This window comes from Staurois parvus, unplaced genomic scaffold, assembly GCF_062004578.1.
Source record: "Staurois parvus isolate SC_StPar_1 unplaced genomic scaffold, SC_StPar_1.0 ptg001882l, whole genome shotgun sequence".
Taxonomy (NCBI): domain Eukaryota; kingdom Metazoa; phylum Chordata; class Amphibia; order Anura; family Ranidae; genus Staurois; species Staurois parvus.
Genome location: NW_028319678.1, coordinates 579,976 through 594,166, shown reverse-complemented (window position 1 = coordinate 594,166; position 14,191 = coordinate 579,976). Strand labels below are relative to the sequence as shown.

Sequence of the window (14,191 nt, the reverse complement as noted above, 5' to 3'; positions counted from 1 at the left end):
GAAAAGAAGGCAAAATTTGGTGAGTGATTGATGCATTCATTTGTGTCTTTTGTATCTGCCTAACTTTGGTTTTAACCAGGTTTGGGCAACTGTGCCAAAATTGGATTGACTTTAGGTAGGCCTAAGTTTGACTCAGATTTCAGAGTCTGCAATAGCCGGTGTGATCCTGAACACAAAGAGAAGGCTTTGTGTTCCCAATTTTAGTAGGCCAATATCTCCTCTATGTCAGACCTTCCGCTGAGTACAGAATGAAGGAAAGGGTACGCAGGCAATCCCATGGCTTTTTTTTTAATGTTTGTTTAGTGATGGAAGAGGAAAAACATGAGCCTGAAATCTCTGGCATCTTGGAGAAGAGAAGGCAAAATTTGGTGAGTGATTGATGCATTCATTTGTGTCTTTTGTATCTGCCTAACTTTGGTTTTAACCAGGTTTGGGTAACTGTGCCAAAATTGGATTGACTTTAGGTAGGCCTAAGTTTGGCTCAGATCTCAGAGTCTGCAATAGCCGCTGCGATCCTGAACACAAAGATAAAGCTTTGTGTTCCCAATTTTAGTAGGCCAATCTATCTCAGACCTTCCGCTGAGTACAGAATGCAGGAACGGTACGCAGGTAATCCCATGGCTTATTATTACATTTTTGTTTTGCCTGAAGTTCTTCTAATCAACTTTCATTTTAAGTCACCAGATCCCTTAATACAAGCCCGATTATTCATTTATAAGCAGCTTTCCAGTGGAGGCAATGATGATCATCAATGATTCATCTTAAGAGACCAGTAGATAATCTGCAATTATGTAACCGGATCATGTTGACCTGTGTATAACACTGTTGAATTCCCATGCCAGGTAAAAGGAATAATCAGGCTGAACTTTGACAGAAGCAATAACTCGTAAAAGATAGCAAAGTCCACAGAGTAGTGTATGAAGGTTTTCCGGGTTCTGGAGCCAACGGAGGCTGGTATATCCACAGCCAGTATACGCAAACCAAGGCTGTGCCAAGTGGGGCACTGACAAGGATAAGGGAACTGGACGAGGGAGGGTGGGCTGTGCCAAGTGATGGAAGAGGAAAAACATGAGACTGAATTCTCTGGCATCTTGGAGAAGAGAAGGCAAAATTTGGTGAGTGATTACCATAACTGGGAACATTACTGACTCTGAGATCATTGCTGGTGTTTGGACCTTCTTTTCTTGGAAAAAGTTTCTGTACCTGTCTGTGGCCTGCACTTACTGCAATCCCAGTGCTTTGCCCATGCAGGGTAAGGCAACAGGTTTGCTTTTACCCATCTCCACCACCCAGCCAAATATCTTCAATGTTCCTCCACTCCTTCACCTCTCCATTAAGCAAGGAGCATATAAATACCGGGTATGCCTAGGGATAGAGGGGCACATTACCTCCCCTTTTCGCATGTGACCACACTGGAGTAATTGGCACTTTGTCGCCACATGGTGTCGACTCTATTAAAACCAATGGAGAGCCTACATGGGGTATAGAGAGAAGCGGTAGATAAAAGAAAAGGTGAACTGCTAGGAAGAGAGTGCACGGCTGTTGCTTTACCTGATATAGAATGATGTAAAATGAGCATAAAACTACTAAATTCTAAAATGTAAAAGTCATTACTGCTATAAACTGAACAAGAAAAAAAAATTTAACTTTGATAACCATAATCTGGAATTTGTCCAAACCTGAAACCTTTTGTTTACTTTGTCCATACCGGTGTTGGCCTATCTTCTCTTCACTACCTTTGGCCTACTTTGCCCACCCTACGTTCTTCCCATTTTGTCAACTTTGGACATAACATCTTCCTTCCACTTTGTGCATTCTATCTTTTTCCCATTCTGTCCACACCACCTTCTGCCCACTTTTTCTAATAAATCATATGCCCAATTTTCCTCTATACACTTTGTCCAAAAAAGCTTTTGCCAACTTCTGTCCACTTTGAATTCCATCCTCGCTGTCTACACCACCTTCTGTACACTTTGAATTCTGTCCTCGCTGTCTACTTTGAATTCCATCCTCGCTGTCTACACCACTTTCTGACCACTTTGAATTCTGTCCTCGCTATCTACACCACCTTCTGACCAGTTTGAATTCTGTCCTCGCTGTCTACACCACCTTCTGTCCACTTTGAATTCTATCCTCACTGTCTACACCACCTTCTGTCCACTTTGAATTCTATCCTCGCTGTCTACACCACCTTCTGTCCACTTTGAATTTTGTCCTCGCTGTCTACACCACCTTCTGTCCACTTTGAATTCCCTCCTCGCTATCTACACCACCTTCTGACCACTTTGAATTCTATCCTCACTGTCTACACCACCTTCTGTCCACTTTGAATTCTGTCCTCGCTGTCTACACCACCTTCTGACCACTTTGAATTCTATCCTTGCTGTCTACACCACCTTCTGTCCACTTTGAATTCTGTCCTTGTTGTCTACACCACCTTCTGTCCACTTTGAATTCTGTCCTTGCTGTCTACACCACCTTTTGTCCACTTTGAATTCTGTCCTCGCTGTCTACACCACCTTTTGTCCACTTTGAATTCTGTCCTCGCTGTCTACACCACCTTCTGTCCACTTTTGCTAAGCAATCTTCTGTCTACTTTGGCCATTATCTACTCACTTTGTCCATACCATCTTCTTCCCACTTTGTCCACTCTAACCTCTCTGCCTCTGTCTCCTCTATCTTCTGCTTGCTCTGTTTACTGCATACCACTTTAACCATCTTTTGCTCATTTTGTCCACGCTACCCTTCTCTCTTCTCTATCTTCTGTCCACTCTATCTTCTGTCCACTCTATCTTCTGTCCACTCTATCTTCTGTCCACTCTATCTTCTGTCCACTTTCATCCAACTTTAGTCACGTTTTGCTCATTTTGTTTTTACTTCCTTCTGTCCACTCTACCTACCTCACCATTTATTCCACTATATGATCCTCTGTTCATTCTGTCCACACTACTTTTTGCTAGGACTAACTATTGCTCAGATCTGAACCCTTCTGACCGCCTTCCACTCTATCTTCTGTCCACTCTGCCTACTCCACCTCCATCATATCTTAGCCAACTTTTGCCCATATTGTCCATGCTGCCTTCTGTCCACTCTACCTACCATGCCATGTATTCCACTTTAGCCAGCTTCAGCTCATACTTTCCACACTACTTTCTGCTGAAACCAGCTGTTGCTGAGATCTGAACCCTTCTGTCCATCTTTATCACCTTCTGTCCACATCCTGCATAGAAGCATTTCACTGCACTATGAATTCCCACTTGGTGGTATTATGCTCAGCTCAGTCTCCTATATGTAGGATCACTTGGGTAAGTAAGAGGGAGCACCCAGCGTCCCAAAAACATCTCACTGTATGGTTTGTTAAAATTGTTTATTGGAGATAAAAGTACACAAGTAGAGCCGTGCTGGCTCTGCTTTGCTCTGCTTGAATACTCTTAACAAACCACTGAGATGTTTTTTTTTAACACTGTACGCCTTTTACTTATCCAAGTGTATCCTGCTGAAAGGGCCCTATCACTCTACCAGAAGGGTAGCAGTCCCAGATATCAACAGAGTTTTTTTTTTTATATATCCACCCATATTTGGGTAACAACCCATTGAAAGTGATCTCTTCTATACCCTCCACACAGAGGCCTGTCTAGTGCCATCAGACCAGGGCTGTCTGTCATCCATACCATAACTAGGATCAGTCAAATCCACCCAGCTCCATATATTTCTCGCCTCGTACCATTTAATACCTTATTACATGGAAAGACAGCAACACCGCTTTGGCGAAGCCCAAAAATGCAATTTTATGAGGTTCCTTCATCCATGTTTTATGTTTTTTATTTGTAATTTACAATCATGCACTTTAAAATGGGACCTCAATAAATTGTATTTTTTGAGGTTCAGCCACGTGGTGTGTTTGCGTTCCATGCGAATGTCCTAAGTGTAGGAGACATTACGAAAGCTGGATCTTAGCACCTCTAGTTCACTCTGCGCCATTCAGTCTCCCGCGCCATTCAGACTCATTGGGCTCTGGAAACTTTCGTATCTGATCCAGAATCACATTAATTGCAAACATTATCAATGTCAGCCAGCCTAGTGTCTAAGGCTGGCCATACACTATACAATTTTCTGTCCAATTTCTGCCCAATTTCCTTTAGATTTACCTTCAACCCTGTAGTGGAAGAGCCCGCCTAATAGGATACAATTGAAAGTGTTGTTAGGTTTCACCTCCTATTATATGATTTTTGGTAAATCTAAACCAAAAATCTCAAGAAAATTGTATAATATATGGCCAGCCTTATTGATTAACACCGTGGCCTCGCAGTACTGAGGCCCTGGGGAATGCATGCTCCTTCTGGGTTTGTGCAGGTGCTCTCTCACCCCACCGAAACATGGAACAACATAGGTAAAACTTTAGCTGAGGCCAAGATGATCCATACATTTATGTAGTATCAGGTTTTAGCTGAATGGTGTCTTGTCCCGCACAAAGGAAAGGAGAAAATAATTTTTGCCATTGTATTGCTATGGACAAATCAGATTAACCCCCCTGGCGGTATTCCTGAGTGTAGCTCGGGTTAAAGTTTCAGTACCAAAAGTGGTAACCCCGAGCTACACTCGGGCTTACCATGCGGCGTTGCTCAGGGATTCCCTACAGCGCTTACCTTGTCCTTCGGTCCCGCGATGTGTCCCCTGCAGCGTCCCCGGCCGGTGCCGGCATCCGGCTTCTGTGTTCCAGTCCCTGTGACGTCGGGACGTACGGGCGCCGTAACCGGCAGCAAATTTAAAATTTAAAACAAAACAAAATTTTTTTTAAAACGATTATTTCATAGAAAAACATTCCTGTATCAAACCATTTCACATACATGTTGTCCCGAGTGCTTTGTCCGGCGCCCTGCCTGCATTTTTACTGTTCTTTCTGCCTGGAAACTGAGAAACGTCCATGGCGTCCAAAAAGCGTCCCTTTAGGTCAAAATCGGTTTTAGACCGGCTAGAGAACAGCGATAGTAAATCAGAACCACTTGCAGAATTGAGTGATAATGATTCGTGGGGGAAATTCCTCATCAGACACTGAAAACGATTCTGCGACTTTGCTCAGCGATGTGCGAACTTGGCGCTATATTTCAAATTTCAGTGTTTTTGGTTTGATTATATTATTGAATTACATTTATTATTATATTATTATTTTTTATGAGTATTTATTAAATTATAATTTATGATTTCGTGTTTCAAGTTTTATCCTACCCGGGATGTTTACTAGACTCTTGTTCGGACAGATTTCAGTGAGTTATTCCTAAATTACAGGCCTACAATAAAAAAAATACATATTTCCATGCAAAAAAATGTACCGCTTTCAGCACCAAAAATCTGAAAAAATCATACCGCCAGGGAGGTTAAGGTGGGCTATAGTTCTTCCAGTACTGGAACATACCATTCATCAGGAGGTAATTCATTATTATTGTTTATGCAGAAATTCCATTGGAGGACATACCAGTTCACTCTCAAGGGGATGAACCTCTCCTATTTCAAAAGGCACGGGAGCAATGACAAAGAGGTACCATGACTGTAGGATTGATTTATGTTTTACTATACCTGTGATCAGTGGTGTATTTAGGTTTTGTGCTGCCCTAGGCAACAAAAAAAATCGTTGCCCCCCGCAGAGAAAGCCTGACATTGACCAAAAACACCCCTGCCTTCCCACCCGAGAGAGCCTTCCACTACCACTGCCCCCCATAAACCAGCCACCATCTCCCATGGCGAGAGAGAAAGACACTCACCTTCACAGCTCCAGACATCCCCGGGAACGAGAGTTGGGCTGTGCATACACCGTCATGAAACCCGCAGCATCTCTCAGAACCCCCCAGGTCCCCATGCCGCGTGTGTATAGCACCAAGTTCGCACATCACTGAGCAGGGGTGTTGTTGGTCAATATCAGGATCTCTCTATGGGGGGTGCCCCTTTTGTGTTGCCTAGGGCAGCAGAAAACCTAAATACACCACTGCTTCCACTACCATCACGCCCCCCATACACCAACCACCATCCCACATGGCGAAAGAGAAAAAGACACTCACCTTCACAGCTCCGGACATTCCCAGGAATGAGAGTCGGGCTGTGCATACACCGTCATGAAAACCGCAGCATCTCTCGGAACCCACCAGGTCCCCATGCTGCGTGTGTCCCTTCTTCAGTTCTTTCTTCCAAGGGGCAGTGCCCCCCCCCCTCACAAATGGCGCCCTAGGCAAATGCCTTGTTTGCCTTGCTAACCCCTGGTTTGTTATGTACAGAATGAAAAAAAATAGTTATGTTTTGTTTTTGATCGATTCGATAAAGCGAAGTTTTGCTTATTTGCCTTCCCCCCTCCCCCTCCATCCACTGCCTTATCTGGCATCTTTTGGGGGGGGGGGGGAGCAGGTACCTGTTTTTAACAGGTACCCGCTCCCACTTCCGGCTCAGTTTGCCGCGGCTCAAACCTTTACTAAGTACATGTTTATACTACATGTCCTCTGATTGTGTATTGCTCTCTTTCTCTTCCAGGGGGAGCAATGGGGTTCCATAGATTTACACGATGTAAGTGTTCACGGTCCATACACAAGAATATTAATATTACTGTGCTTTTTTTTCATTCACAAGATTTTTAACTGTTATACATTATGTGGTTTTATTAATTACTGTATATAAAAAACATTGACATTTAATATCGACTGTACCTGTGACAATGGTTTTCAAGGCATTCTGAATTTATTAAAAAGACAGCACAGATGATCTCCTTCCTATTGAAACTCTGTGCCGTTCCATCTGAACACAGCAGGCAGACTTATGGAGCTGGGTGTTTATTCTGAGCATCAGCTATTCAGTTCTCAGCAAAGCAGTTAAGGTTAGCCCGGTAAACAAAAGAAGCGTAGAATACTAGTTAATGGCAGGAAATATAAAATATAAAATATTCACATTTCATACTTATTTATCAAAAGTGGAACAAATGCTCCTGCATGGGCCTGTTTGGACGTACCCTTACCCTGGTCTAGGATATGTGTTTGGCCCTTAACAAAATGTTCAAGTTGAATATTGCTTACAAAACACAAGTCCATTAGTGGAATACATCAATGCACACTCGCAGTTACCTTCATCTTTGATCTTTCAGTTGCTTTCTATTGTGCTTTATTAAAAATACACAATTTTGGTAGAACTGGTAAAAAAAAGGAATACAATTGTTTAATATAAAAACACGCTTAAAGTGTTACTAAACCCCCAACAGTACAATCAGTCTGTAGATGCAGCAAAGCATGCTTGTTATACTCACTGTGGGACCTAAGGGGTTAATCCTCTGCATTGTGTAAAAAGGATGTTTGCGCCTGTCTTCTCTGATCCTCCCCTTCTTCCCCGTTCCCCATTTCATCTCCTGATAGAACATGGGGACACTCTGCACATGCTCAGTTTGGGGTGTATTGCTAGAGAGTTTTTTCTTTTTCTTGGGAGAGTTCACATGATCAGCACAGGGCCAATCATCACTGTCCAGACAGAGGGTCAGGGGTTGTGCAGCCTCATAGGACAGTCAAAGGTGAATGATAACTCCTCCTAAAAGCTTTAACAAGTGCTCAGCTGGACACTGATAGAAGTCACAAGACTGCTATATACTGCTGATGATAAAAGGTATTTAGCAGTTTATATTTACTAAAATAATTGCATTTCCATGTTCTGTGTACTGTAGGGGACCAGATATAGTGAATGCAGGGTCCTGGGAGACCAGATATAGTGAATGCAGGGTCCGGGGGATCAGATATAGTGAATGCAGGGTCCGGGGAGACCAGATATAGTGAATGCAGGGTCCGGGGGATCAGATATAGTGAATGCAGGGTCTAGGGGATCAGATATAGTGAATGCAGGGTCCGGGGAGATCAGATATAGTGAATGCAAGGTCCTGGGAGACCAGATATAGTGAATGCAGGGTCCTAGGAGACCAGATATAGTGAATGCTGGGTCTGGGGAGACCAAATATAGTGAATGCAGGGTCCTGGAAGAGCGGATATAGTGAATGAAGGGTCCGGGGAGAGCGGATATAGTGAATGCGGGGTCTGTGGAGACCAGATATAGTGAATGCAGGGTCCGGGAGGGCAGATATAGTGAATGCAGGGTCCGGGAAGACCGGATATAGTGAATGCAGGGTCCGGGGAGAGCGGATATAGTGAATGCGGGGTCTGCGGAGACCAGATATAGTGAATGCAGGGTCCGGGAGAGCAGATATAGTGAATGCAGGGTCCGGGGAGACTGGATATAGTGAATGCAGGGTTCGGGGAGAGCGGATATAGTGAATGCAGGGTCTGGGGAGACCAGATATAGTAAATGCAGGGTCCGGGGAGACCAGATATAGTGAATGCAGGGTCCGGGGAGACCAGATATAGTGAATGCAGGGTCCGGGGAGACCAGATATAGTGAATGCAGGGTCCGGGGAGTGCGGATATAGTGAATGCAGGATCCGGGGAGACCAGATATAGTGAATGCAGGGTCCTGGGAGACCAGATATAATGAATGCAGGGTCCTGGGAGACCAGATATAGTGAATGCAGGGTTCGGGGAGACCAGATATAATGAATTTGGGGGCCGGGGAGACCAGATATAGTAAATGCAGGGTCCTGGGAGACCAGATATAGTGAATGCAGGGTCCTGGGAGACCATATATATTGAATGCAGGGTCCTGGGAGACCAGATATACTGAATGCAGGGTCCGGGGAGACCAGATATAGTGAATGCGGGGTCCTGGGAGACCATATATATTGAATGCAGGGTCCGGGGAGACCAGATATACTGAATGCAGGGTCCGGGGAGACCAGATATACTGAATGCAGGGGCCGGGTAGACCAGATATAATGAATGCGGGGTCCAGGGAGACCAGATATAGTGAATGCAGGGTCCTGGCCTGGGTTTAGTAATACTTTAAGTTAAAAAAATTTAGAACCCAAAAGAAATGGAAAGTATGTTTGTTTGATAAATGTCAAGCAACGACTGTTATTGTTGTTGTTTTTGATTTTTGTACATATTTATTATGTCATTTCGTTATTGGTTTTGATTTTTCACATATTTTTATGTACTTTTTGTTATTGTTTTTGATTTTTCACATATGTATTATGTATGTGATTTCGTTATTGTTTTTGATTTTTCACATATTTATTATCCACTTTTTTATTGTTTTTGAGTTTTCACATATTTATTATGCTCTTTTTTATTGTTTTTGATTTTTCATGTATTTATTATGTACTTTTGTCATTGTTTTTGATTTTTGACATATGTATTATGTATGTAATTTTGTTATTGTTTTTGATTTTTCGCATATTTATTATGTACTTTTGAGATATATATAAAATTATTTATATAAATGAGTTTATTTGAAATGTCACTATGCACTTTATGATATTTTAGTGGAATCATAATTGTGGCACTGGATTATGGTATACACAGCTAGTTTCATTATTGTCTAACAATAAGATCTCCAGCACTGGGTTGTGGTATCAGTTCCGATAAGAAAATCGTACTGCGATGCAGGGGCGGACTGGCAACTCATGGGGCCCCCGGGCAATAGGGGATCATGGGGCCCCCGTGTCCTTGTCCAAACTCAAAAAAGCCTATGAAAAAGGTACCAGGGGCATCTCATGGGGCCCCCTACTGACCCCAGGCCCTCGTATCCAAATGGTCAGTCCACCCCTGCTGCGATGTATTACACAGCTAGGTGCTAGCAGCAGTCTTCATTACATCAGATCTATTATATTTATCTCTAGGTGGCATAAGTCTATTTATTTTATATTTTACATCCAGGTATACCATGAGCTGGATAAATGAAAACCTTCACAGATACAACAATGATTGTGTTGTGTTCCTTCTTTGATCAGGTGATCTCATTGGTTAGTGTGGATATCATGGGTTCCCGGTACCCCATGGAGGTGACACTGAGGAATGGGAAAGTAATCTTATTGGTAAGTTGACCAGTTTATGTTCTCCGGTGTAGTGAATGTTGGTGATTGTATGAGAGAAGCCCGACCAAAGCCCTGTGCTCCTGACTCTTTAATGCTCTCCTGGCACAGAGGCCCACAACCAGAGCCGAGGATAAGGGGGTACCACCAACCAGTCCTCCTGTATGGGGCCCAGGCCAGCAGGGAGACCCATGCAGCTGGGTGATTTGGATGTGGGGGGGGCAATTACTGGAGAGCCATACAGGGGATCAGTTCCAGTAATTGCCACCCCCTCCCAAACCCATCACCCTTTCTTGTGCTACTTACGTTTCCCCAAATTTACCAATCCCTTTCTTTCCTGAATGAACACAATGAGTTATTGGATCACTCACTGAGTTTATTCATAACAGCATAGTAAACTGTCTTTTTTTGGGGGTGGGGGGGGGGCTGTCAGGTTGGCTGTATGGACCCCCATGGTTTTTAACAGCAGCCCTGCCCACAACTGACAGCAATGAAAGGCAGTTGGTTCCTAGTAGATGGTTACCATGTTCTATGGTGCAAAAGACTTATGGGTGTGAAACTATTGGTCTTAATACGCTCTTTGTGGTTAGGTTTTTGGGACATTATTTAGGGGTCTGCAGCAGGGGCAGAATGACCATTTGGAAACTCGGGCAATGCCCGAGAGCCCGGGGTCAGTAGGAGGCCCCGTGAGATGCCCCTGGTACCTTTTTCATAGGCTTTTTTGAGTTAGGGCAAGGACACAGGGGCCCCGTGATCCCCTATTGCCTGGGGGCCCCATGAGTTGTCAGTCCGCCCCTGGTCTGCAGTGTGTGTTGGACACCTTACTGGCCTATTCACAGTTGAAGGACATCAATGTATAGCACATCTAGGCCGTTGTGAAGAAGATTTTGAGAATGCATTGCAGAACCAATATTGGGGTACAAGCCACCATTCTTGATTGTGGAATAGACACTACATCCCTCATGACCAACCTGCGCCTTGAGGGCCACATGTGGCCCTTTGATGTTTTAAGTGTAACCCTTGGGCTCCAGCAGTCAGTAGAGGGAATATTGATTTGTAAAGATAGTAAGTCTAGTGCTTTTATCCAACATGTCTCTAGTCTCTAACTGTCTCCTATAGCATGACTTTATTCTCCAACCACTCCTGAAGGACAATCTCTGACCAGTTCCTGTAGGAAGCCTTCAGCCTGTAGCATTGCATGTAGTAAATACTATTTGGAAAAATTAGGGGCCACATTTGAGTTCCTATTTACCTTGCAATTTGACAACCACTGCACCTTGTAAACCTTGAAGGATGTCTATACACAGCACATCAGGTACAAGAGATGAAACATATGTGGATAGGTCCATGAAGGAACCCTTGAAGGAATCAAAGTTAATAGAGGACAAAGGGGTACGATTCTAGTCGTTTTGGAGGTTGATTTCTTTTTTTCTTTTTTTTTTTTTTATAGCACCAGACCAAAAAGAAAAGGGCCTGGTTACGAAAGAGATAAGAGTTAGGAACCTTGGTGTGAACAGTATCATTATTTATTTATTTCAGATACTTATCTCGTAGATTGTAAGCTCGAAAGAGTAGGGCCCTCTAACCCCTCGTGTGCTGTTTGTTGTTGCTGTACTGTTTCATGTATTGTCCCCCCCCCTCTATTGTACAGCGCTGAGCAAACCCTTTGGCGCTATATAAACTCGATGTAATAATAATAATAATATAGTGCTGTCAATTTACACAGCACTTTACATATATATTGTACATTCACATCAGTCCCTAACCCTCAAGGGGTGTACAATCTAAGGTCCCTAACTCACATTCATACATACACATACTAGGGACAATTTAGACAGGAGACAATTTGCCTACCAGCATGTCTTTGGAGTGTGGGAGGAAACTGGAGTACCCAGAGGAAACCCACGCAGGCACAGGGAGAACATGCAAACTCCAGGCAGGTGGTGCCGTGGTTGGGATTTGAACCAATGACTCTAGTACTGCCAGGTGGAAGTTCTAACCATTTAGCCATTGTGCTGCCCACATTACTAATGATGTATTGTATAGTCAGGTTGTCCTTTTCTGTTCATTGAAAAGGTGTGATCAAGCCGCAGGCTGTATTACAGATATTTTTGCTGTTTTTATCCAATGTGCTTGCATTTTCAGCTCCGTATATTGGTTTTCCGTTATCTTTCCAGGCTGCAGACAGTAACATAGAGCGGGGGAAGTGGATGAAGGTATTACAGCAGAAAATGGCAACGATTAGGAAAAGGTAATCTATGACTTTGATGTCCACATATTTCCTCCCCCCTAAACTCCTCCAGCACTTTATAATCCTGAAGAGTAGATGTATACCCTAACTGCATGGCATTTAGTTGATAAAGCATTGGCTATCCTAAACAATTGCTATTTATTTCCCTTAAAATATTGTTTTCACCCTCTTTTCATTCTTCTTTTCTGTTTCGGTGTTGCTGATCCCCTAATGCTTCTTTCAGCCACTTCCTGTCTACAAGCATTTGCTCTAACGCCTGCTGCACATATTTGCCCCAATGTGGCTTCCCAATAATGGCAACAATGGGCCATGCCTTCGCAATGTGTGTTGGCATAGCCGCTTTTAGCCTCAACCAGGAGAGCATGTCCGCAACATCTCCCAGATACGGCCGTTCCTAACCTCTGAAACTACTAAGCAACTTATTCCCTCCCTGGTTATCTCTCGCCTTGACTATTGTAACTCCCTCTTCATTGGCTGACCTCATCGCAGGCTATCCCCTCTTCAGTCTATCATGAATGCTGCTGCCAGACTCATCCACCTTACTAACCGTCCTGTATCTGCCACCCCTCTCTGCCAATCCTTCCACTGGCATCCACTCAGTGTCCTCCATCCTTCTCTGCCAATCCTTCCACTGGCTTCCATTCAGTGTCCTCCACCCCTCTCTGCCAATCCCTCCACTGGACCCCAGTCAGTGTCCTCCTTCCCTCTCTGCCAATCCCTCCACTGGCCTCCATTCAGTGTCCTCCACCCCTCTCTGCCAATCCCTCCACTGGACCCCAGTCAGTGTCCTCCTTCCCTCTCTGCCAATCCCTCCACTGGCTTCCACCCAATGTCCTCCATCCCTCTCTGCCAATCCCTCCACTGGCATCCACTCAGTGTCCTCCATCCCTCTCTGCCAATCCCTCCACTGGCTTCCACCCAATGTCCTCCATCCCTCTCTGCCAATCTTTCCACTGGCCCCCAGTCAGTGTCCTTCATCCCTCTCTGCCAATCCCTCCACTGGCCTCCACTCAGTGTCCTCCATCCCTCTCTGCCAATCCCTCCACTGGCCCCCAGTCAGTGTCCTCCACCCATCTCTGTCAATCCCTCCACTGGCATCCACTCAGTGTCCTCCATCCCTCTCTGCCAATCCCTCCACTGGCCTCCACTCAGTGTCCTCCATCCCTCTCTGCCAATCCCTCCAGTGGCTGCTACTCAGTGTCCTCCATCCCTCTCTGCCAATCCCTCCACTGGCCTCCATTCAGTGTCCTCCATCCCTCTCTGCCAATCCCTCCACTGGACTCCACTCAGTGTCCTCCATCCCTCTTTGCCAATCCCTCCACTGGCTTCCACCCAATGTCCTCCATCCCTCTCTGCCAATCCCTCCACTGGCCCCCAGTCAGTGTCCTCCATCCCTCTCTGCCAATCCCTCCACTGGCCCCCAGTCAGTGTCCTCCACCCATCTCTGTCAATCCCTCCACTGGCATCCACTCAGTGTCCTCCATCCCTCTTTGCCAATCCCTCCACTGGCCACCAGTCAGTGTCCTCCACCCATCTCTGTCAATCCCTCCACTGGCCTCCACTCAGTGTCCTTCATTTCTCTCTGCCAATCCCTCCACTGGCCGCTACTCAGTGTCCTCCATCCCTCTCTGCCAATCCATCCACTGGCCTCCACTCAGTGTCCTCTATCCCTCTCTGCCAATCCCTCCACTGGCCTCCATCCCTCTCTGCCAATCCCTCCACTGGCCTCCACTCAGTGTCCTTCATCCCTCTCTGCCAATCCCTCCACTGGCTTCCTATTTCCCAATGGATAAAATTCAAAACATTCACAATAACATATAAAGACATTTATAACACCTAAACCATCCTCTCCGCTCCTCACACAACCTCCTGCTCTCTAGCTTCCTTGTCTCCTCCTCCCATGCTCATCTCCAGGACTTCTCCAGAGCTTCCCCCGTCCTCTGGAACTCTCTACCCCAATTTATCAGACTATCGCCTACTCTGCTCACTTTTAGGCGATC

The 14,191-nt window shown here is 45.0% G+C and overlaps 1 protein-coding gene across 3 annotated transcripts in view; it reads left to right on the top strand.

Annotated features, from left to right (window-relative positions):
- Nucleotides 1–287: 287 nt before the first annotated feature.
- The window catches only part of LOC149433892 (uncharacterized), a 56,877-nt gene continuing 42,973 nt past the window's right edge, over nucleotides 288–14,191 (top strand). Inside the window, exons 1-5 of one of the 3 annotated variants that reach the window (XM_089664326.1) lie at nucleotides 288–368; nucleotides 5,453–5,536; nucleotides 6,517–6,549; nucleotides 9,860–9,943; nucleotides 12,118–12,191. In XM_089664326.1, coding sequence (XP_089520452.1) covers nucleotides 306–368; nucleotides 5,453–5,536; nucleotides 6,517–6,549; nucleotides 9,860–9,943; nucleotides 12,118–12,191 — 338 coding nt within the window. In that variant the 5' untranslated portion in view covers nucleotides 288–305. Of the gene's footprint in view, nucleotides 369–928; nucleotides 1,116–5,452; nucleotides 5,537–6,516; nucleotides 6,550–9,859; nucleotides 9,944–12,117; nucleotides 12,192–14,191 lie in introns of those variants that run through there. The other 2 variants (XM_089664325.1, XM_089664327.1) reach the window with 2 other exon arrangements.